This window comes from Scleropages formosus, chromosome 9, assembly GCF_900964775.1.
Source record: "Scleropages formosus chromosome 9, fSclFor1.1, whole genome shotgun sequence".
Lineage (NCBI taxonomy): Eukaryota > Metazoa > Chordata > Actinopteri > Osteoglossiformes > Osteoglossidae > Scleropages > Scleropages formosus.
Window position 1 is genome coordinate 13,432,062 of NC_041814.1, and position 25,165 is coordinate 13,457,226.

Below are 25,165 nucleotides of genomic sequence, written 5' to 3' on the forward strand. Positions count from 1 at the left end.
TGGGCTCCCAGTTTTCCCACTGAATAGGCAGGTGTCAGTTCTGGAGCTGAGAGTACTGCACCATGTCAAGAGGCTTGTTCGTGGTCATGTAGAGAGTGATGTGTGGAGCCTCTGAACAAGGTCAGGGTCATGAGGGTTAGCTGGAAATGGTGCAGAACAACAAATTCACCTCTGCGTTGTAGCACCCTGGAGTGAATTGTTGCATAAAATTGTACTAGTAAGACCTCTTAGATTAGCAGTGGAGCCTAAATGAGAGGTACCTCATACCTGATGTGGCCAGCAGTGCTCCGATTGCCTAGTGGTCTGTCTATAGCGAAAATGCACATCCATAGAGGGACGTGTACATCTTTTGCTTGTCCAGATGGAGACCAAGGCCTCTTGCTGACCCAATGAGTGCGATTGCTCTGTAGGACTGAGGGCCCAGGAGGCAAAACCAATGAGCCACTCCACTCCAGAGTAGAGCTGGGACAGCGTTGCCCGAAGTGCTGTGTTGGAGGCATCGCAAGTGATGAAGATGAAGGTGGGGGCAAAAGTGTTTCAAGATAGGTAGTAAGTGCAGTGAGGTGAATGTGGTCTTCAGAAGGTGTACAGCTTCAGAACAGGCTGTTATCCAAACCTAATGTGCATTCTTTGGAGCTTAGGTTCAGGTTTTGAGCACGCGAAGGACCGCCGCTGGGACGTACATCCTCCAGTTGTTCAGGGCAGCCATGGGGCTTTCCAGCAGTTTAGAATGCCTTTTTTCAGCATAAATGGCTGCTACAAGCAGGATACTCAGAACAAGCAACTTTGGTAGTCTGGAAGGACGGGGCTCTGGTACAACTCGTGTCATCATTGGTTGGCTCACCCTGTCCCACACAGTCAGGATGGCATTCCGGGCACCTGCCCACTTTCCTGGCCCACGCAGTCGGTACTGACAAGGGGTGAAGGGTCCAAACAGCACCCAGAACCCCAGGCGAGGGTCTGTCAGCAGCAGCCTCAGAATGTTTGGCCGCACTCCCAACTCATTTGCTAGTTCGTCCATGTAGGGGATGTATTCCACCAGCAGATTTCCATGTTTGGGACTAGGAAAACTGGGACAAAAAGAAGGTAGCACTGCTTGTCATAATATGCTAATTTATGGCATTTTTCTTATTTGTAGGAATCTGGAACCTTCATAAGCATATAAGCAAAGTGGTAACAAAACACATTCTAATATGGATTACCGTTTCATGTTTCCTTTCATCTCTGTCTCAATGGCTTCCTTTGATGGGAGACGGATGACACCTACAAGGAAGAAGTACAATAAATGAACACAGGATAACAGGGGCAGCAGGTACTGTAGTAGTTACAGTTGCTACCCTGCCCTCCAAGAATCTAGGTTCAATTTCCACCTTCAGATGTAGTGCACTTGAGCAAGGTACTCAAGGTATTTACTATAAACTGCTCCAGTACAAAATGGGTAGTACAGTGCAAGTGTCACTACCAAGCATGCACCGTACCCAGCAGCACCTGCCTCTGATTAAGCACCTGTCAGCAATCAGAGCATTTATCTATAAAAACTGACCCCGGATCCTTCTCTGTTGCAGAATCTCTTAGAAGACAACTGTTCCTCCAGTGTACATGACTTCTCCTCAGCGCCTTACCCGTCCTCCTCCAAGTTCTTCACTCCCTGTTCCCTAGCCCGTCTCCTCATCCCTGTTCCTGTCTTCCACGGTATCGAACCTCTTTTCATGTCCTTGACCAGGTCTTCGGATTCTCCTGTCGGACCATGTTTGCACCTCGGATTGAACTACGCTTGCCCCCGACTCAGAGCATTGCCTGGCCCCAAGTATCTTTATAATAAACGATCCCGCAATTGGGTCCACACCCAGGTCTCTGGTCTGCCCTGTGAGACAGCAAGTTGCTTTAGAGAAAACAGTCAACTAGGAGCTTTTTATTACCCAGAGGTGTAATGAGAAGAGTTAAAGGGCAACCTGCTAGTGAATGGTTCACCTGGAAATAGTTGTAATTCTCTAGCAACATTATTCTGCAAAGCGATACTTTAAAGTACTTTCTATTTCCACTTTTCTGTCTAACTTTTTAAAACATTTTTATTTTTTGAAAACCTTTGCAGGTGTACTTAGAGTTTGCTCCTACTAAAAACTGGTAACCACTTACAAAACAACTGAGGCCAGTGGTTTTGTATGTTACAAATTTTTGCAGTTTCACAACATGTTTCAGGAACAGGATATGAGGCCTCCCCATATGGCTTTTGGACAGTTAGGTCTGGGACAGGCTTTGCATGAGTGTCATGTTTCTGTCCAGAAAGTGGGTCATCAGACCCAAGTGCAGCGTAGAGGCGCACAAGGTGATGGGAGGATCCGCAGGTCGTAGTCAGGAAACAAGCGAGGGTCACCGAGGAGCAGACCTCATTATGAGGAGAACCCGAAAACCTTGAATTGAAGATCAGACAATGGGTTGAAGGAAACGAGGAGGACGAGGAGAGTCAGGAGGAAGAGGGTCGAGGAACGGGAGCTAGGACAGGGAAGTCAGGAAAGGTAAACAGGGCGATGCGAGAGGCGGTGGTGAGCAGTAAGGCTGAACGTGGTTCTGCAGCGTTCTGAGCTCCAGGCTGTCCTTTTATGCGTCTGGACCCTGATCAGCCACAGGTGTTCCTCATTGCCGAGATGGAAGGCATGACAATGAGGGTGGCAGCACAGACATGCCTTTGTAGCTCAACATTTTCCCCTTATCAAACTTATTTTCTCTACCACCAACCATACTACATGACAGGAATTTTTAAACAAACACGATAAACTGGATAAATAGGCTCTCACCATTTTATTCCAATCTGGATTAGTTGACTTGTGTTGGAGGGATTCCAGCATCCTTCTACTATTAATATATATATGTATAAAATGAATGAGTCACACCTCTGTTTTATCAGTAGGTGATATTTTATACCTCATTTTATTCTCCACCTGATTAAAAGAAACACAGAAAGGAAAAAGAAAAGTTACCTGTAATTACTTGTGTGGCCCAGCGAGCTTGCATCTCCGCCATAGGCATGATGGGGCCCCAGGGTTCGATCAGGCCTATTATGGCTAGTGTGGGGTGCTCAAGTGAAGGTGGGAAGATATGCTTGTACAGGTTCAAATTATGACCAGGACCAGTAAAGACAGAAGTGGGGAGGAACAGGAAACTGTAGCCGTAGCCTGTGCAGAAGACTACGGCATCAATTTGTTCGTCTATGGTCCCATTCACAAAGGCCACAGTAGAGCCTTGAAACTCCTGAATATGTGGCTTCATGACCACAACCCCAAGAAGAATGCAGGCAGGAAGGTCATCATTGATTACAGGTATCTGGTCGAACAACCTGCAGTATAAACAGGAGAAGATCCAAAAACCTGCAATAAACTGTGAATGGAATGACTCGATTTAAGGAGAGTTTCAATGACTGCAGTCTAGTGTCTTACCTGTGTTTAGGCATGAGGCCGTATAACCGGTGATCATATTTCTGATTTAGCTCCCTCTCGCTGACCCAGTTGATGAGATGCCTGGGAAGTAGTAAGCCGTGTAGGTCTAGAAGACGAGTGAACACAGTTATGTCAAAAGGGCATCCCTTTTTTGTGGGAAATGAGCCGTATGACCCAAGCCCCCTGCCGAGTACTGACGAAGGTCAAACGAAAGCAACACAACATAAATCAGAAAACTCAGGGGTGCCAAGTGTTACTAGAGCTAGTCACTGTCTTAGAGGAATAAATAATATAATCAAAAGACGTGTATGAAAGGTGTATATATAAAAGATCATGAAAATAATTTATTTAAAATTTGAAATTATGGACTCTAGTTTTGGAATCAAAAATGGTAAATGACTGCAGATTAAGGTGTTGTACTATGCACTATGTATTATTTCGAAGTAAAAAACACTGCAATATTCATTGATTTCAAGACCAAATTATATTGAACAATGTAAGATATCCTCATGATTCTCTAGTGTTCCACTTCCCATAAAAATTTCCCCTATAAGTACAAGACATCAAACTAGGATGACATCTTCTGTGAAATATGATCAATAATCCTCTGCATTTGGGAAATTTGCAAATGTGTCAATTATAGTACTACCTGCAACCGGCCACGTTTTTGACACTTATTCTTCTGTAAGTGGTGCCAGTGCTGTACTCAAACACATCACACTCAGTGCCAGTATTTTTAACTCAAAACATCTCTCAGTAAAAACATTTGTCATGTTTCCTGAACGGTGCGGAGGTTGATGGGAACCGGAAAGGGAATGGAGAAGGAAGGGAGACAGGATCTGGGAGGACTAATCCAAGAATGGCACTCAGGATGTAAGCATGGGTTCAGGGTCCGAGGGGCTTTTCTGAGTTCAAGGCATGATCCGAAGTCTCCCGGGGATGGTTTGAAGAGCGAGGGTTGAGATCTAGAAGGTCATGGCTTTAATGCGAAGGTCATAACTGGAAGGGTCATGGTTCAAAGAGCGAGGGTCGAGATCCAGAGGATCGTGGCTTTAATGCAAAGGTTGTAATCTGAAGAGTCGTGGTCGTGGTTTGAAGAGCGAGAGTTGAGATCCAAAAGGCAAAAAAGAGGAGCAAAACTGAACGCAAAGGGAGGTGAAGTTTCTTTCAGAGATTCTCTGATTGTGAGGAGGTCTCTCGCTTCTAAACAGTGTTTTTAATGCGGTGCAGGTGTATGGCATGTATTTGGGAATAGCTATGATGACCATTCACTGTGGCATTTTCCTCTGAGGGTGCGGCAGCATCTTGCAGTCTCATTATGTGCTCAACAAATTTGTACTTTGTTATCAGTTTAAAAAAAACTACAAACAGCTACTTGTGTAAAGAATACTGGTTTATACAGCGATATGTGACAAATTGACTACTCAAGAATCATGTGTCTGCATCCAGATGTCTCCTTCTGTTGGTGTGAATGCACTGAGGTAATGTCCTCTGGAGATTTATGTCGCTCTGGAGAAAAGTGTCTGGTAAATGTAAGACTGACATGTCAGATATTTTGTGCAACTACCAATAACATAAGAGTCTTATAGTTGTGAATATGGGACCTTTGCATATTCATTTTTTCCTGGGTGAACTTCTGCTTTTATGTAAGGGATGCAGATCCTAAGCTACACGTCTGGGCCGTTCTTTTGCGCACAAAGATGAATGCAGTGTTATGTCCCCCGCAGCCGGCACATCGGCGACACCTGCTGTTTCCTAATGGGAACGGCAATAAGGAGGGAAGCCGAGGAAGCCCAGATGCGGAACCTTGTTTTGCCTTCTTTGTTTCCCTTTGAGCCATGCTACAGTGAACCTACTCTGACATCGACCTTTGCCTGTGTATTCCCAACCATGTTCTTTGCCTAGCCTTCTGTACCACGTTTGCTGATCACCTGACCTACGCCTTTCCCTCGACCTTGCTTTTGGATTCTGAATTGGCTTTATTAAACATCGGTGTACGACAACTCTGCGCTTGAGTCCGTCCTTGCTACGCGCAACCATGACAGAAGGTTCCGCCAGCTACCAGGACTCAGTGGAGTATGCACAACTGCGTACGATGCTCGCCACGCAAGGCGACATTTTGGGAGCGCAAGACCAGTCACTGCAGCGCCTACAAGAAACAATAGAAGGATTGATCCAGACTCTCCTGGCAAGAGGTATTCTCCAACCCGCCTCCCAGACGGCACCCACGACTCCAGCTGAGCCTGCCCCGCCCGCACCACCTGAGGCATCTGGTACGGTTGCAAGGATCACGACCCCAGAGAGGTATGACGGTTCGCCTGATCAACGTCAGGACTTTCTGATGCAGTGCGAGTTGGTCTTTGAGTGTTCTCCTCGCATTTATCAGACGGACGCAGCTAAGATCGCTTTTGTCCTGTCCTTGTTGACCGGTCCAGGCCGGGTGTGGGCAGCCGCTGGGTGGCGCACTCACCAAAGAACTACCTATGCCGCTTTTCGCGAGAAGTTCGAAGCGGTTTTTGACCACCCGCACGCAGGGCGCGCGGCAGGTAATTGTCTCATGCATCTCACCCAGGGAAATAGAAGCGTGGCTGAGTACGCTCTTGAGTTCAGACCCCTCGCGGCCAAGAGCAGATGGAACTCTCCTGCCCTCCTCACCCGTTTCTGCAAAAGGCTGAACCCCCGGATCCAGGACGAGCTCATGTACAGGGGTGAGGATGGGGACTTCGACCGATTTGTAGAGACCGCCATCGCCATTGACAACCTTGGCAGGAGTCGACAACCCCAGGGAGACCAGACCCTCCCCCGGGGGCCAGCCCAGAGGAGGACCAGCTCAGGAGAGAAGAAAGGAGACGGTGCCTGGTGGGGAAACTGTGTCTCTATTGCGGGTCCCAGGAGCATCTCCGTGCCGCATGCCCAGTGCGACCACCCCAAAGGACCTCCAAAGACACGAAGGTGAGTCCGGGGTAGCACCGGGGACAGTTGCGGTTGCCAGTAAGTATTTCCTGGGGGGCAAGCCGGGTGCAGGCAAGTGCCCTCATTGATTCAGGAGCAGCGGGCTGTTTTATGGACATGGGCTTTGCCAAAGCGCACCGTGTCCCTCTTAAAACCTGTGAAGTCACCCTGAGTGTGAAAGCCCTGGATGGTCAACCCCTGGGGACCGGGGTGGTTGATACCAGAACTGTACCTCTCCTGCTCGAAACAGGAGCTTGTCACCACGAGAGACTTACCTTCTTTCTGCTCTGAGCTCCAGACACCCCAATCATTCTAGGTTACCCCTGGTTGGCACGCCATGACCCAGTCTTCAAATGGAGTACCAATGAGCTGGTTTCCTGGGGAGAGTCCTGTCGCTCGTCTTGCCTCACCCTTCCTGTCGCTCGTCTTGCCTCACCCTTCCTTGTCGGTCCACGTCGGTGGAAGGGGTAGAGGGCCTTCCCCAACCGGTCATACCCCCGGACTACGAAGATCTATGAGAAGTTTTCAGTAAGGTCCGCGCCGCCGAACTGCCTCCTCACCGGTCCTGGGACTGTGCTATCGACCTCTTACCAGGTACCACGCCACCTCGGGGGTCGGGTCTATCCCCTGTCGTTGCCGGAACAACGGGCCATGCAGGAGTACAACAGGGAGGCCCTCGAGGCCGGCCTGATCCGGCCGTCGACGTCACCGGCGGTGGCAGGGTTCTTCTTTATCAGTAAGAAGGACGGGGGACTGAAACCCTGCATAGATTACTGGGGGTTGAACGCAATAACCGTCAAATACCCACACCCATTACCGTTGATCACCTCGGCCTTGGAAGGTATTCATGGGTCGACCTGGTTTACTAAATTAGACCTCCACAGCGCGTATAACCTTATTTGGATCCGTGAGGGGGATGAATGGAAGACAGCCTTCTCCACTACACTAGGTCATTATGAGTACAGAGTCATGCCTTTTGGCCTAGCTAACGCCCCCTCGGTTTTCCAGGCCTTTCTGAATCATGTGTTGGGGGATTTCCTTAATCACTGCGTCATCGTCTACCTTGACGATATACTGATCTACTCGAGGACCCGAGAGCAGCATATCCAGCAGGTCCGGGCGGTCCTCAGGCGGCTCCTACAACATCGCCTCTATGTCAAGGCAGAGAAATGTGAGTCCCACCAATGCCAGATCTTCTTCCTGGGTTACGTCCTGAGCCAGGATGGAGTCTCTATGGACCCCAGGAAGGTCGATGTGGTGACCTCCTGGCCTCGACCCACCACAATAAGGGCGCTCCAGCGCTTCCTTGGGTTTGCCAATTTCTATCGTCGCTTCATACGAAATTTTAGCACAGTAGCTGCTCCCCTTACCGCACTAACGGCTAGCAAGGACCGAAGAGTCCCGTGGGGGGTGGAGGCGGAGAAGGCTTTCCAGGATTTAAAGAAACGGTTCACCTCTGCCCCAGTGCTGAAACAGCCGGACCCTTCCTTGCTGTTTGTGGTGGAGGTCGACGCCTCCTCTGTAGGGGTGGGTGCAGTCCTGTCCCAGAGGCAAGGGGACCCTCTGAAGCTGTAGCCCTGTGCCTTTTTTTCCAGGAAGATTACCCCCGCCGAACGTAATTACGACATTGGGAACCGGGAACTCCTTGCTATCAAGCTCGCACTTGAGGAGTGGCGTCACTGGTTGGAGGGCGCTGTCCATCCCTTTGTGGTACTCGCGGACCACCGAAACCTTGAATACCTTGAGACCGCAAAAAGGCTGAACTCCCGACAGGCCTGATGGGCCCTGTTCTTTACCCGTTTTCACTTTACTGTTTCCTATCGACCAGCTACCAAGAATAGGAAAGCCGATGCTTTATCGCGGATTCATGACCCAGAACCGATGCCCACCAACCCAGAGGGGATCCTACCTCAGGGATGTGTGGTGGGTCCGGTCCACTGGCAACTCCTCCAGGACATCCAAGAAGCCCAGGACAGCGAGCCAGAACTGCCCGGGAAACCAGCAGGAGGTGTTTATGTGCCCATTTCCTTCCGCACAGCAGTGATGAAATGGGCCCATGAGGCTCCGGAGGCAGGGCATCCCGGGATCCGACGTACCCTCTCCCTGGTACAAGGACGGTTCTGGTGGCCTTCGATGTCCGATGACGTCAGGGACTTTGTCCAGGCCTGCACCACCTGCGCTCAAACCAGGACCTTACCCGAAAAGGCGACTGGTCTCCTACAACCCTTGCCTACGCTGACCCGACCCTGGACCGATGTGGCGCTGGACTTCCTAGTGGACCTGCCGGTCTCCGAGGGTAAGACCTTGATCCTCTCTGTCATAGATCATTTCTCCAAGGCCTGTAGACTGGTGCCCCTTCCGAAGCTGCCTACAGCTCTCAAGGTATCGGAGATCCTGTTCAAACAAGTCTTTAAACTATATGGACTCCCCGAAGACATTGTTTCAGATCGGGGGCCCCAGTTCACCTCTCAGGTGTGGAAGGCCTTTTGGGGACGGCTCGGAGTAACGGTCAGCCTTACATCTGGATACCACCCGCAGGCGAACGGCTAAGCAGACCGCCTACAGCAGGATATATCAAGGTTTCTCCGAGCCTACTGTTCCTAAAGACCGCACCAATGGGCTCGCTACCTGGCCTGGGCAGAGTATGCCCACAACTCCGCACCACATACATCCACAGGTATGTCACCCTTCCAATGTGTGTTAGGCTACCAACCTGTCCTGTTCCCTAGAGAGACCTCCCCGTGTCCTGTTCAGGCCGTGGAAACGTGGCACAACGAGAGCGCCCGCGTATGAAAGACGGTCCGGTCCCACCTGCTCCGCAGTGCGGAACGCCACAAATGTCAGGCGGACCGGCACCGGCGTACCCTTTTGTTCATGCCCGGGCAAAGAGTTTGGCTCTCCACCCGAGATCTTAACCTGAAGGTCCCCTCAAAGAAACTCGGGGCCCGCTACATCAGCCCCTTCAAGATAGTGCGTCGCGTCACACCGGTTACTTCAGTTGCCTTCAGTTGCTTCCTGATCTCCGAGTGCACCCTATGTGTCTCCCTCCTGAAACCGGTAGGAGTGTCCCTGCATCAGCCCCCAGTAGACACCACACCATCGCCTGCGCTACCCCTCGCAGGGGACGATGTCTACAAGGTCTGGACCCTGCTGGACTCTCGCCGACGGAGAGGTCGGTTGCAATATCTGGTGGACTGGGAGGGGTACGGCCCGGAGGAACGTTCCTGGGTAGCCGCCTCGGACATCCTGGACCCCGACCTGATTGCTGCCTTCCACAGGGACCATCCAAAGTGCCCGGCCCCACGCCCCGGGGGCGCCCTCCTTCTCGGCCCAGGGCGTCCGGGGTTGCTCGTGGAGGGGGCATACTGTCACGTCCCCCGCAGCCAGCACATCAGCGACACCTGCTGTTTCTTAATGGGAATGGCAATGAAGAGGGAAGCCGAGGAAGCCCAGATGCAGAACCTTTTTTTGCTTCCTTTGTTTCCCTTTGAGCCGTGCTACAGTGAACCTACTCCGACATCGACCTTTGCCTGTGTATCCCTGATCATGTTCTTTGCCTAGTCCTCTGTACCATGTTTGCTGATCGCCTGACCTATGCCTGTCCCTCGACCTTGCTTTTGGATTCTGCATTGGCTTTATTAAACATCGGTGTACGACAACACTCTCCCAGTGTCACCACATCCAAAATTAAATGTGTTACATATGTCCCCGCCATCCAAAAGAAACGTCCACGTTTATTCAAGAACAACAACCCCAGAAACAAAAGCCACAAACAAACAATCACAAAAGTTCAAGAAAAACAGAAAGCATACAACAGGAGGCAAATAAATCACAACAACCCTACAACAGAACACTTACCACCACAAAATTTTTTCTTAATTCTAAATTACTTAAGAAGGAACCTAGAAACATAGTCACTAGGAATTCAGTAAGTCAAAAAGTCACTCAGATAGCCAGGCGGTTTCAGAATCCTCCCCGTCCGACTCACGAGTGGGTCCAACCCAGCAGGCCTCTCAGATGAACAGTCTCCCAGTGTCACCACATCCAGAATTAAATATGTTACAGTACCTTTAGTTTGGCCACAGTTTGACACGGCGAGACAATAGGTAAATACACAGGACAAGACGTGAACACGGGTTTGGATGCAAGCTGTAGGCAGTTGTGGAGTAGTGTAGTGCTGAGTTAATTGTTCGACGGAGCCAGGTGAGCACTGGGAAGCAACTGTGTGTTGAGTAGTCTGACTGCCTCAGGGAAGAAACTGTTGCGGAGTTTGCTGGTGGAGGCACGGATGCTCCTGTACCTCCTGCCAGATGGCAACGGGGCGAAGAGTCCGTGAGAGGGGTGAGGGGGTCATCCACAATGCTGGTGGATTTGCGGATTCAGCGATTTTTGTATGTGGAAGAAGAAGGAAGAGGAACTCCAATGATCTTTTCAGCTGTTCTTACCACTCGCTGTAGGGTCTTGTGGTTGGAGACTGTGCAGTTCCTCTACCACGTGGAGAGACAGCTAGTCAAGACGCTCTCTATTGTCCCCCTGTAGAAAGTAGTGAGGATGGGAGGGTGGACTTTGGCTCTCTTCAGCCTCCATAAGAAACGGAGATGCTGCTGGGCTTTCTTGGCTAGGCAGGTGGTGTTCAGGGTCCAGGAGAGGTCCTCTGTCATTTGCACACCAAGAAACTCTCCACAGCTATTCCATGGATGTGCAGAGGTGAGTGGTCTACTCAGGTCCTCCTGAGTATGCACAACACTCTGGGGCAAAGGTTTTTTGAATTGTTTTTATTTTGTCATATTAAACCAAAAACACAAGAAAAAGGACTATGAGATTAAAAGGAAATCAGAAATGCTTTTCGAAATCTGTGTGTGGTGGGTGGGACAATACCTGCTTTATGGTTTTATTCTCCTTCTCACAGAACAGCTAAACTCCAGTCTTAAAGCATTTGTAATTTTGGTTATAACTGTCTGGTTCGGCTCAGCTACGAAGTCAGACATCAGAAGACTGCAGCGGATAGTTTGGACTGCTGGAAGAATCATCGGCACATCCCCCCCAGCTCTCCAAGAACTGCACTCGTCCAGAGTCAGTAAAAGGGCGAGCAAAATCATTCTAGACCCCTCACATCCAGGCCACTTCCTCTTCGAACCCTTGCCATCTGGCCGGCGCTACAGAGCACTGTGCACCAGGACAGCCAGGCATAAGAAAAGTTTCTTTCCTCAGGCCATCTACCTCATGAACACCTAAATCTCTCCCCTAGAGAGTAAACCGTGCAATACATAATGCTATTTATATTTATAACTATTTATCACATTTCTCTTACACTCCCTTGCATTTGTATCTAGCGACTATTTTTGTACTATTTTTGTATATTGGGTACTTTATATTTTTTAAATATTTTTTATCCCTTGCTCACATACTCTATCTTCTCATCTGTGTCTTGTCACTGTCATTCTGTCTGTGCTGTGGTAGTTCCTGTCACCAAGACAAATTCCTTGTATGTGCGAACATACTTGGCAATAAAGCTCGTTCTGATTCTGATTCTGATAATTCTCAAAGCTGTGTCTGGAGTCCTTTAGCAGGTGTGATTATAATTCAGAGAGCTTGCAGTGTCACCCAGGCTTTAGTCTATCACAGTGTGACTCATATAAATTAGTTAGGTAAGTGCCATCAACTCGGGTTCGAGTTATGTGACTTGAATTAAAGATCTAAAGAGAAATCGGTTTTGTGCTAGTTTGGTGAGCTCATCTAGTGTTGTCCCCATTGCTGTTGTCAACATATCGATCCGTCTCATTGCGGGTCTTCCTCTTTTCCTTGTTCCTTCAGTCTCTCCGGTCATGAAGTCCTTCTCTAATGATCGTTCTCTTCTAATTGTATGGCCAAAGTAGGATAGGCGTAATTTCATTGATTGGTGACTCATGTAAATAATAAAATAACTGACAATTATTTGCAGAATGGATACCAGATACAGCTGCAATGTGAATTGCATGTGTATGTAGTGTGTGAAAAAGGCACAGAAAGACCATTGACAAGTGGTTATTTGTTCTCCAGATCCTGAGGGATCACTTGACAAATTTCTCTATTACACTATCAGGTGAGGTCTGCTTTATCAGGAAACCTTCCTCTGTTTGGTGGTCATTTCTAGACCCTCTCACAGTGCAAGAATTGTGAATAGTTTGCTGTTCATTGGATTTGTACTCCATGCTGAATTAACTGGAAAAAAAATAAAAAAAGATACATTTTTAATCTGCAGTCAGCGTTGTAGGAATCCACAATTCAGGGTCACTTTAGGACCAATTGACCGTCTGTCTATCCCATATTATCATATGAAAACATCAGGGTAATACACATTACTTGTGGGCATTCAGAACAACATCTGTTGGATGATTAGATCAAATTTACAGTTGAATGGGTCTGCCTGTTAATATAATTGTGAGAATGTTGACATGTCCCAGTTCTTGTTAGTGGATGGTGGTCAAACCATTTGGTGATAAGGAAGTTTGAGGTAGCTGGCAGTCGGGGGTTGATTCCTGTGAAGGCTTCCTTGCCTTTGATGCTTTGTTTGAAGGTATCACCTCTAAAGCTTTCTGAAAGGCCACACATTTAAGGACTGCCCACTGAATGCCTATAAAACAACAATCTATGTCTCCCTTGGTTAAACTTGATGACTACAGTGTGAAACAGCACGTTCTGATGTTGTAGACTGATGCTCTCATCTGCAATAAAGAATCCTGCTGAAGATACTTCCAAGTCTCCTGGTCTTCTCTGCAAATTACCAACAGTGGCTACAAGGACTGTTATCCCAAGTAGTGTATTTAAATGAAAGACGATGAAGAAAGACGATGACGATGCGCATCATGAACGATCATAGTCATAGCTGTTCTTATTGTTACCGTTATTTATTGTTATTGTTATTTGCATTACTCATTGTCATTGTTTTGTTCTGTGCAGTATTTCTATTGTTTTTGTTCATAGTCTGTGGAGAAGCATTCAGGAAGAATTTCATGATACTTGTACACGGTACTTGTGCCTATGACAATGAACTTGAAACTTAAACTTAAATTTAAAACAAACTTATTGGATTTTCAAGATTCCTTGAGGGAATAAAGCACAGTATCGGTCCCTAGCATAGAGAGCTGTGATCAGAAGGGTTATGCCAAACAGAGAAAGCCACATAGGTAGTCCGGAAGGGCAGGGCTCTCGTACAGCTTTGGCTTGTTTTATACTTCCAGTATAACGAAGAAGGGGTTCATATTTTTTTATTTAGTTTCAAAAGCACCGCTATAACAGACTTCTGTAAAAATCAACAGAAAATCGTCGGTGAACAGGTTATAATTATTCTCTACTCTTCATATTCCAAAAACTTCAGAATGATCACCTTTCATTCATTATTATTAAAGTAGCTAAAGCTTTTCCAAGGAGATGTACAATTTTATTGTTACAGTAAATTTGTTACAAGAGTACAATATATGGGAAACAGTAAATTGCGAAACTGATCTCATAACAGCTATAGCGTTACATTACATGACAGCATTAGAGCGACTTCATTTCAAATAAATTGACAGCATTTCACAAGAATCTAAAAACTTTTTATAAGAACATTAAAACACCAATTATCCCTAGTCTAACCAGCAAGAGCATGTCCACATTTAATCTGTTTGCTTTCAGTGATTTTTTTATTGTTAATTATTAAACTAAAAATTACAACGCTTTTGTAATAACAAAGTAAAGCATTTATTATTCTTTTAATTACCCTAATTTTGTCTGAGCATTTACTTTTCAGATTACTATAGAAGATTAGATGAGCATACAGTGGTTAAGGATTCAGGGGTAGCAGAATGTTAAAATTATGAAGTGTATAAAATTACAAATCACTTTTTATGAATCTATTGACTCAGAAACACATTCCTAATAAAGTTACAATTCTGTTACTGCCAGGAATGCCACTGTCTGTGGTCAGCATATGACATGGTGTTATGACATATTAGTCTGGTATTATTTTTGTATTTTATTATCAAATTTACTTTTGAGAATTCTGTAATACATTTTGCCATATGTATATAAATGAGGCAGTCAGGCAAAATTAGGTTATTGACAGGTAAGGGTTTCTGCAGAAGTAAGGTTCAAACTCTTGTTAGGTTCAGATTTTGAGCACGCGAAGGACCGCCGCTGGGACGTACATCCTCCAGTTGTTCAGGGCAGCCATGGGGCTTTCCAGCAGTTTAGAATGCCTTTTTCCAGCATAAATGGCTGCTACAAGCAGGATACTCAGAACAAGCAACTTTGGTAGTCTGGAAGGACGGGACTCTGGTACAACTCGTGTCATCATTGGTTTGCTCACCCTGTCCCACACCGTCAGGATGGCATTCCGGGCACCTGCCCACTTTCCTGGCCCACGCAGTCGGTACTGACAAGGGGTGCAGGGTCCAAACAGCACCCTGAACCCCAGGCGAGGGTCTGTCAGCAGCAGCCTCAGGATGTTTGGCCGCACTCCCAACTCATTTGCCAGTTCGTCCATATAGGGGATGTATTTCACCAGCAGATTTCCATGTTTGGGACTTGGACAACTGGGATAAAAGAAGATAACATATTATGACAATTAGTGCTAATTTAATTTTTTTTCTTATTTGTAGGAATCTGGAACCTTCAAAAGCAAATAAGCAAAGTGGTAACAAAACACATTCTAATATGGATTACCGTTTCATGTTTCCTTTCATCTCTGTCTCAATGGCTTCCTTTGATGGGAGATGGATGACACCTACAAGGATGAAGTACAATAAATGAACACAGAATAACAGGGGCAGCAGGTACTGTAGTAGTTACAGCTGCTACTCTACCCTCCAGGAAATTAAGTTCAGTTTCCACCTCCAGATGTAGTGCACGTGAGCAAGGTACTCAAGGTATTTACTATAAACTGCTCCAGTACAAAATGGGTAATACAGTGCAAGTGTCACTACCGTGCCAGCAGCACCTGCCTCTGATTAAGCACCCGTCAGCAATCAGAGCATTCATCTATGAAAACTGACCCCGGCTCCTTCTCTGTTACAGAAGGTCTTAGAAGACAACTGTCCCTCCAGCGTTCATGACTTCTCCTCAGTGCCTTACCCGTCCTCCTCCAAGTTCCTCACTCCCTGTCCCATTGCCCGTCTCCTCGTCCCTGTTCCTGTCTTCCACGGTACTGAACCTCGTTTCACGTCCTAGACCACGTCTTTGGATTCTCCTCTCGACCACGTTTGCACTTTGGATTAAACCACACTTGCCCCCGACTCAGAGTACTGCCTGGCCCCAAGTATCTTTATAAAATAACGATCCCACTATTAGGTCCACACCCGGGTCTCTGGTCTGCCCTGTGTGGCAGCATGTTGCTTTAGAGAAAACGGTCAACTAAGATCTTTTCATCACCCAGAGGTGTAACAAGAAGAGTTAAAGGGCAACCTGCTAGTGAATGGTTCACTTGGAAATGGTTAATTCTCTAGCAACATTATTCTGTAAGCCATACTTTTAAAGTACTTTCTATTGCCACTTTTGTGTCTGACTTTTTAAAGCATTTTGATTTTTGAAAAACCTTTGCAGGTGTACTTATGAGTTTGCTCCTACTAAAAACTGGTAACCAGTTACAAAACAACTGAGGCCAGTGGTTTTGTATGTTACAGATTTTTGCAGTTTTGCAACATGTTTCAGTAACAGGATATGAGGCCTCCCCACAGGGCTTTTAGATAGTTAGGTCTGGGATAGGCTTTGCATGAGGGTAGCAACACAGACATGCCTTTGTAGCTCAACGTTTTCCCCTCATCAAACTGTATTTTCTGTGCCACCAACCATACTATATGACAGGAATTTTTAAACAAACACGATAAACTGGATAAATAGGCTCTCACCATTTTATTCCAATCTGGATTAGTTGACTTGTGTTGGAGGGATTCCAGCATCCTTCTACTATTAATATATATATGTATAAAATGAATGAGTCACACCTCTGTTTTATCAGTAGGTGATATTTTATACCTCATTTTATTCTCCACCTGATTAAAAGAAACACAGAAAGGAAAAAGAAAAGTTACCTGTAATTACTTGTGTGGCCCAGCGAGCTTGCATCTCCGCCATAGGCATGATGGGGCCCCAGGGTTCGATCAGGCCTATTATGGCTAGTGTGGGGTGCTCAAGTGAAGGTGGGAAGATATGCTTGTACAGGTTCAAATTATGACCAGGGCCAGTAAAGACAGAAGCGGTGAGGAACGGAAAGCTGCAGTTGTAGCCTGTGCAGAAGACTACGGCATCAATTTGTTCCTCTTTGGTCCCATTCACAAAGGCCACAGTAGAGCCTTGAAACTCCTGAATATGTGGCTTCATGACCACAACCCCAAGAAGGATGCAGGCAGGAAGGTCATCATTGATTACAGGTATCTGGTCGAACAACCTGCAGTATAAACAGGAGAAGATCCAAAAACCTGCAATAAACTGAATGAATGACTCAATTTAAGGAGAGTTTCAATGACTGCAGTCTAGTGTCTTACCTGTGTTTAGGCATGAGGCCGTATAACCGGTGATCATATTTCTGATTTAGCTCCCTCTCGCTGACCCAGTTGATGAGATGCCTGGGAAGTAATAAGCCCTGTAGATCTAGAAGACGAGTGAACGCAGTTATGTCAAAAGGGCACCCCTTGTGGGAAGTGCGCCTTATGACCCAAGCCCCCTGCCGAGTACTGACGAAGGTCTAAAGAAAGGAATACAACATAAGTCAGAAAACTTGGGGGTGCCCAGTGTTACTAGAGCTAGTCACTGTCTTAGAGAAAGAAATAATACAATAAAAAGACATGAATAAAAGGTATATATAAAAGACCATGAAAATAATTTATTTAAAATTATGGACTCTAGTTTTGGAATAAAAAATGGTAAATGACTCCACAATAAGGTGTTGTACTACACACTATGTATTATTTCTAAGTAAAAAACACTGCAACATTCATTGATTTCAAGACCAAATTATATTAAACAGTGTAAGATATCCTCATGATTGTCACGGTGTCCCCCCGGAGCGGAAGCGCCAGACCTGAGTGCAGAGCACAGGAAGGTTTCTCAAGGGGTAGTCCAAAAGATATGGTCGAATAAACAGGGAAATGGTCACCGATGTGCGAACGAAATCCGAAGGGAGAGTCCGAGAGTCGTAATCTGGTAAACAGGCGAGAAGTCGTGGTAAGCCAGGAAGTCGTGTAGATACAGGAGCGGGCACAGGGAAACAAGGAAGAGGGCGAGGGTGAGGACAAGGACGCGGGCGAGGAGGACAAGGAATCAGGGAAGTCAGGAGAGCTAAGGCAAGAACCGCGAGTGAGTAACAAGGCTGAACAAGGTTCCGTGATTGTCTGCACTCTGCGCTTTCCTTTTATACACTCGTCTGCTGATCTGCAGCAGATGTTCCTCGTTGCACCGAGGTGGAGGGCGTGACAATGATTCTCTAGTGTTCCACTTCTCAGAAAAATTTTCCCCTATAAGTACAAGACATCAAACTAGGATGACCTCCTTTGTGAAATATGATCAATAATCCTCTGCATTTGGGAAATTTGCAAATGTGTCAATTATAGTACTACCTGCAACCGGCCACGTTTTTGACACTTATTCTTCTGTAAGTGGTGCCAGTGCTGTACTCAAACACATCACACTCAGTGCCAGTATTTTTAACTCAAAACATCTCTCAGTAAAAACATTTGTCATGTTTCCTGAACGGTGCGGAGGTTGATGGGAACCGGAAAGGGAATGGAGAAGGAAGGGAGACAGGATCTGGGAGGACTAATCCAAGAATGGCACTCAGGATGTAAGCATGGGTTCAGGGTCCGAGGGGCTTTTCTGAGTTCAAGGCATGATCCGAAGTCTCCCGGGGATGGTTTGAAGAGCGAGGGTTGAGATCTAGAAGGTCATGGCTTTAATGCGAAGGTCATAACTGGAAGGGTCATGGTTCAAAGAGCGAGGGTCGAGATCCAGAGGATCGTGGCTTTAATGCAAAGGTTGTAATCTGAAGAGTCGTGGTCGTGGTTTGAAGAGCGAGAGTTGAGATCCAAAAGGGAAAAAAGAGGAGCAAAACTGAACGCGAAGGGAGGTGAGGTTTCTTTCAGAGATTCTCTGATTGTGAGGAGGTCTCTCGCTTTTAAACAGTGTTTTTAATGCGGTGCAGGTGTATGGCATGTATTTGGGAATAGCTATGATGACCATTCACTGTGGCATTTTCCTCTAAGGGTACGGCAGCATCTTGCAGTCTCATTATGTGCTCAACAAATTTGTACTTTGTTATCAGTTTAAAAAAAAAACTACAAACTGCTACTTGTGTAAAGAATACTGGTTTATACAGCGATATGTGACAAATTGACTGTACTCAAGAATCATGTGTCTGCATCCAGATATCTCCTTCTGTTGGTGTGAATGCACTGAGGTAATGTCCTCTGGAGATTTATGTCGCTCTGGAGAAAAGTGTCTGGTAAATGTAAGACTGACATGTCAGATATTTTGTGCAACTACCAATAACATAAGAGTCTTATAGTTGTGAATATGGGACCCTTGTATATTCATTTTTTCCTGGGTGAACTTCTGCTTTTATGTAAGGGATGCAGATCCTAAGCTACACGTCTGGGCCATTCTTTTGCGCACAAAGATGAATGCAATATGAAAATCATACCTTCTTTGCAACTCTGCTGAGCTCAACGGCAATGTCTGCACCAGAGTTCCCAATCCCTACAACCACAACTTTCTTTCCCTTGTAAGGCTCTGGATCTTTGTATTCGCTGCTGTGACAGTACTCCCCCTTGAAGGTCTCAAAGCCTGAAAAAAGAGGACATCTGAAACCTTGAACATGTCCTGCAAGATCCTTAACACATTGCTTTATGAAAGGAACAGCGGTATTAAACTGTACAGTGCTGATAACAAATGCATTTTTAGAAACTGCTGCCATACTGATACATAATTTACTCATCAATTTATTCGTTGTAGAACACGGATAAATAGAGGCTGCAACATGTTATAATGAGGGAGACTTTAGTCTTCTGAACAAAAAATCTTATACCTGGAAAGTCCTTCAGTGGCATGACAGGCTTTGTGTAGTGACCTGTACACACCAGGACAGCATCGAAAATATGGATCTTTTTGAGCCCATCTCTGTCCTCAGTGAGCACTTCCCACTGCCCAGAGCAGGCAAAGTCAGGACTCTGTTTCACACTGAGGACTGTGGTCTGAGAAACCAAACAAGACAAAAGAAACTTAGATCACATATACTTTCTGTTTCTGGATTTTAAGTCTGTATCTCAAGTCCTTGGGCTTCATTAAATCACAGCAAAGCAGGAGGCAAGTGACTCTGAATGTGCTGATGAGTAGAGACTATGGTGTCCATATGCATTCAGGACCTCACCTGGAAGTGAATGTGCTGCAGAAGGTTAAAATGAGCAGCGTAGAGCTGGAGGTACTGCAGTAGCTGGGAGTTGTGCATGAAATTAGGGAAGTGGGCCGGCATGGGCAAGTCGCTGAAACACATCATCTCCTTGGAGGTGTTGGTCACAAGTGATCGGTATGTGCTGGAGCGCTCCGGTTCTGGAATCTCCTGGAGGTGGTACAATAAGCTTGGTGCAATAATGTAAGACGCAACGCTAAGTATTCAGTGTACGTTAATCATCTAAATTATATTTGAAAATTGGAACAAATGAACTTCAGGTCACATTTACATACTGCAGAGAAAATGAACTTATATGTAGTTCGACTACTTTTGCATAACTTTTAACGGCTCAGTTTACCTTGAACCTCCACAAGCCTCCGATGTCATCGCTGCTCTCAAAGCACACTGGCTCCAGTCCCTCCTCGAGGCAGCACTTGATGCAGGTCAGCCCGGAACTGCCAGCACCGATCACTGCAACACGGCGGGCCATACTGTGGATATGGGGGGGATAATGCATTTTAGAAAACGAAAAACTGCACGATACAGTTACATGTCATTAAACATTATAGGGTAGGTGATAGGTGAAAATGTTTTCGGAGTCAACATTTGCACTTTGAGTTAAAGGTTCTTAATGCATTAATTTACCCGTTGAACAACTGGATTGGAAAGCAAAGCTAGTATACTTATGTTTCCCTGGAAAGGATATTTATTTACTTCAATTTATAGTGCCCTTCTAATTCTCAATCTCCAAACATTCTTGAGTAATGTTCCCAAAAAAAAGTTGCATAAAAATGTAGCAGCTTCACAAATTTCAAACGTTTATATTTAACAAGGAACATTATCAATGATGGAAACCATTTAATTCTACGATCCAGAAAGTTCAGTTAGTCTTTACCTATGACACAGCATGGCGCATTTAGTAGCATTTACCGTTCATTCACATGTACTATGTGCCACGCCCACACCTCCGAGCCGACACGGAACACCTGGGACGCAGCGCAGACTGGGGCATAAAAGGCTGCGTCAGAGCAGCAGCTGATGCGGAACCTTGTTCGGCCTTCTTGTTTGCGACCGAATCCCGAATCCCGAATCCCGAATCCCGAATCCCGAATCCCGAATCCCGAATCCCGAATCCCGAATCCCGAATCCCGAATCCCGAATCCCGAATCCCTTTATGATCATTGATCTCTTGCCTGTACCGACCTCGCCTTTTTGGATTCTCCCTGTAACGACTTTCGCACCTCGAAGACCAATCGCCTGTTCTCTGACCTCCTCTCTCGGATTTCCCCGAATACCGCTCTGCACTTGGGTTCGCCGCTTCCTTCCAGAACCGGACATGACACTGTGAATATATTTATGAATACTGTGTGTGTGTGTGTGTGTGTGTGTGTGTGTGTGTGTTGCTGTAGCGTCTGCTACTCGAGGGCTCCCCTAGCGTTTGGAGCTGGTAATGAACTCTTAGAACGTAGTTGCGCAGTTTCCTCTTCCAGTCCCGGGGAGTCTGTGAGACGGGTGCTTTTGCTCGCGTTTATGTTGTTGGAGGAACGCAGGTCCTCGGGCCATAAAACCAGTACACAATTGCAAGAATATAATAATGTAATGCAATTTTAAGACTAATCTAACTAGAATTTCTATATATCCTCCCTGGTTATCGCCTCTTACTGTCGCTGCGGTCTAATAAACGCTGTACAATGCTCATCCAGCGTCCACAACCATGCTACGGACAGTATTATATAGCGTTTTTAAACAAATATTGTTAATTTAAGGTGTCGTGATAATATGATGAAAACAGCATAAAAAAGGTGTAAATCTGAACAAGTCATCAGACGATCAGCTTGACACCTTGGAAACTTCTGTGGGATATCAGGCCGACGCCGCGACAGTTTCTGACACCTTTACAATTTGAAAAGACAACTTACACAATGTTGCAAGGACTGGAACCCTGGGATTTTAAACTTTAGCACATATTTAAGTGCTTCACAGCTTTCTTTTTCAAGAGTTCCACAAATAGTTTTTTTCACACAACATGATATCTTAACTAGTATATCAATAAAAAGAAGTCAATAAACATGCATAAAGGAGCAGTAAGAATTGCAAAACATAAACATATCGTCAATTGAGATTATGATTTAATTCACCTCAATAACACAGCTGTCGACCTTTCGAACAGAGGTGCTTTTTGAGTCACAATCATACAGTTCACTTATGACAGGTATAAAATGTAACATGTTTGCGTAGCCCAACATTATGACCCGAACCTCACCTGCAAGAACTTGGAGAACTGGCTCCCTAAGGGTTTTGAGCCACTGTTGCTCTGTCATTAGTTTAGCTGCGCTTCAGAGTTTAAGAGGAGTTTAATCCGCAGCCAGTCACGTGCTTCTTAACCCATTGCTGTGTCCTTTGAACCTGCAGTTGAAACTAAACCCACTTGATGTATATCGTAGAAATCGCCGCTGGAGACCTCCTTTTCTGAAGTGTGTCTTATTTTTGCACTGGTTTAGCTGAGGTTTAAGGAGAGGCAGCCTCAATTTAAACATGTCTTCAGCTTAGATATCTTTTAATATTTAAAGCTTGTCTAAAATTTTCCAGCATGTATGGTGCTGTGTAGACAATTCTGACATGATTTTCAACCAAAAGCTATATTGTGTAGTGAAATACAGGTAACATTTAAGGCACTAGAAGCTGCTTTATTAGTGGTTAGAGGTGATGTCTTTGACCCAGGGATGGTAGGTTTGAACCTCACCTACTGCTGTAGTATCCAAGGTACTGACCCTAAAATCGCTCCACTCACCCAGATGTATAAATGGATAGATAGTTTTATGTATCTTAACACTGTAAATCACTTTGGATAAAAGCATCAGCTGAATGAATAAAAATTGTAAATGTTATATTGTTGTGTCATTGATTTCCGTTTTTTTTTAAATCCCCAAGTGCCATGTTCTGTGAGACTGAATAGACCTCTGCAGCAACCAGCAACCAAGCAATAGCCAGTGCTGGATTCTAGCAAAGATGGCCCATGCTTTTGGTGTTTAGATTAATAAGAATACAATTAATTGTACATACTATATTTGCGAGACTAGAAAGTGCACTAAAGTCGCCTATAACTAAAATATGTCTTTGTTATGTGGTGTTACCTCATGTCCAGCAGAACTTGCGTGACTTTATAGTACCTTTAGTTTGGGCACAGTTTGACACGGCAATGAAGTGATGGGTTTAGCAGTTTAACTCATTTTAAACCGCAGCTAAGCTGATGACATAGCAATAGTTCCTGGGAAGCTAAGAAGGTCACTGTTTTCTTTTATCACAAGCTTTACTAAATTATAGTTACACCAGTTTACAATAAACTCATAAAAATAATAAAATCACACCAAAATAAAATACATTTTTATACATAAAATTATGATGTACACACTATCTATACAATAGTATGTATTGTACAGTATACATATGAGGCAACATGACATATTTTATTTACAGGCCCTGAAGCAGCACCGGACAAGCATTTATTAATAATGGATGATGGCTAGATGGTGTAATTTGTCTTTAAATACAGTTCAGGAGAAGTGTGGCAACATCCCCAAAAAGGTTCTATAGCTGAAGATAAAGGATGGATTTATGCCTATTAATAATTTATACATTTTCCAAACAGACAGAGCTGAAAAAACTTAGTTCAAGTTCAAGTTGTTTTTATTGTTATTCCTCTATACAGCTTGTGTACAGTGGAACAAAATACTGTTCCTTCGGAAACCATGGTGCAATGCAGAACATAGCACAAGACAATAAGTAAATACACAGGACAGGATGTGGACGCGGGTATGGATGCAAGCTGTAGGCAGTTGTGGAGTAGTGTAGTGCTGAGTTAATTGTTCAACGGAGCCAGGTGAGCACTGGGAAGCAGCTGTGTGTTGAGTAGTCTGACTGCCTCAGGGAAGAAACTGTTGCGGAGCTTGCTGGTGGAAGCATGGATGCTCCTGTACCTCCTGCTAGATGGCAACAGGGCGAAGAGTCTATGAGAGGGGTGAGGGGGTTGTCCACAATGCTGGTGGCCTTGCGGATTCAGCGATTTTTGTATGTGGAAGAAGAAGGAAGAGGAACTCCAATGATCTTTTCAGCTGTTCTTACCACTCGCTGTAGGGTCTTGTGGTTGGAGACTGTGCAGTTCCTCTACCGTGTGGTGAGACAGCTAGTCAAGACGCTCTCTATTGTCCCCCCTGTAGAAAGTAGTGAGGATGGGAGGGTGGACTTTGGCTCTCTTCAGCCTCCATAGGAAACCGAGATCCTGCTGGGCTTTCTTGGCTAGGCAGGTGGTGTTCAGGGTCCAGGAGAGGTCCTCTGTCATGTGCACACCAAGAAACTCTCCACAGCTATTCCATGGATGTGCAGAGGTGAGTGGTCTACTCAGGTCCTCCTGAGTATGCACAACACTCTGGGGCAAAGGTTTTTTGAATTGTTTTTATTTTGTCATATTAAACCAAAAACACAAGAAAAAGGACTATGAGATTAAAAGGAAATCAGAAATGCTTTTCGAAAGCTGTGTGTGGTGGGTGGGACAATACAGGCTTTATGGTTTTATTCTCCTTCTCACAGAACAGCTAAACTCCAGTCTTAAAGCATTTGTAATTTTGGTTAATTCTCAAAGCTGTGTCTGGAGTCCTTTAGCAGGTGTGATTATAATTCAGAGAGCTTGCAGTGTCACCCAGGCTTTAGTCTATCACAGTGTGACTCATATAAATTAGTTAGATAAGTGCCATCAACTCGGGTTCGAGTTATGTGACTTGAATTAAAGATCTAAAAAGAAATCGGTTTTGTGCTAGTTCGGTGAGCTCATCTAGTGTTGTCCCCATTGCTGTTGTCAACATATCGATCCGTCTCATTGCGGGTCTTCCTCTTTTCCTTGTTCCTTCAGTCTCTCCGGTCATGAAGTCCTTCTCTAATGATCGTTCTCTTCTAATTGTATGGCCAAAGTAGGATAGGCGTAATTTCATTGATTGGTGACTCATGTAAATAATAAAATAACTGACAATTATTTGCAGAATGGATACCAGATACAGCTGCAATGTGAATTGCATGTGTATGTAGTGTGCGAAAAAGGCACAGAAAGACCATTGACAAGTGGTTATTTGTTCTCCAGATCCTGAGGGATCACTTGACAAATTTCTCTATTACACTATCAGGTGAGGTCTGCTTTATCAGGAAACCTTCCTCTGTTTGGTGGTCATTTCTAGACCCTCTCACAGTGCAAGAATTGTGAATAGTTTGCTGTTCATTGAATTTGTACTCCATGCTGAATTAACTGGAAAAAAAATAAAAAATTATACATTTTTAATCTGCAGTCAGCGTTGTAGGAATCCACAATTCAGGGTCACTTTAGGACCAATTG

At 45.4% G+C, this 25,165-nt stretch overlaps 1 protein-coding gene and 1 pseudogene across 4 annotated transcripts; both read right to left on the minus strand.

The window, feature by feature from the left end:
* Positions 1–643: 643 nt before the first annotated feature.
* On the minus strand, positions 644–3,659 carry LOC108923484 (dimethylaniline monooxygenase [N-oxide-forming] 5-like; annotated as a pseudogene).
* A 9,965-nt stretch (positions 3,660–13,624) lies between these two features.
* LOC108923457 (dimethylaniline monooxygenase [N-oxide-forming] 5-like) lies at positions 13,625–22,094 on the minus strand. 4 transcript variants are annotated; one of them, XM_029255190.1, is made up of 9 exons: positions 22,049–22,094; positions 20,144–20,276; positions 19,765–19,953; positions 19,423–19,588; positions 19,039–19,181; positions 16,889–17,088; positions 16,436–16,791; positions 15,072–15,132; positions 13,625–14,941 (listed from the first exon to the last, which is right to left on the minus strand). In XM_029255190.1, the coding sequence occupies exons 2-9, from the start codon at positions 20,273–20,275 to the stop codon at positions 14,515–14,517; spliced, it is 1,674 nt and encodes a 557-aa protein (XP_029111023.1). In that variant the 5' UTR covers position 20,276; positions 22,049–22,094; the 3' UTR covers positions 13,625–14,514. The 4 variants fall into 4 exon arrangements, with proteins under 4 accessions (XP_029111023.1, XP_029111022.1, XP_029111021.1 ...); XM_029255189.1 differs by lacking the exon at positions 22,049–22,094 and adding an exon at positions 21,027–21,039; XM_029255188.1 differs by lacking the exon at positions 22,049–22,094 and adding an exon at positions 20,989–21,013.
* Positions 22,095–25,165: the final 3,071 nt, after the last annotated feature.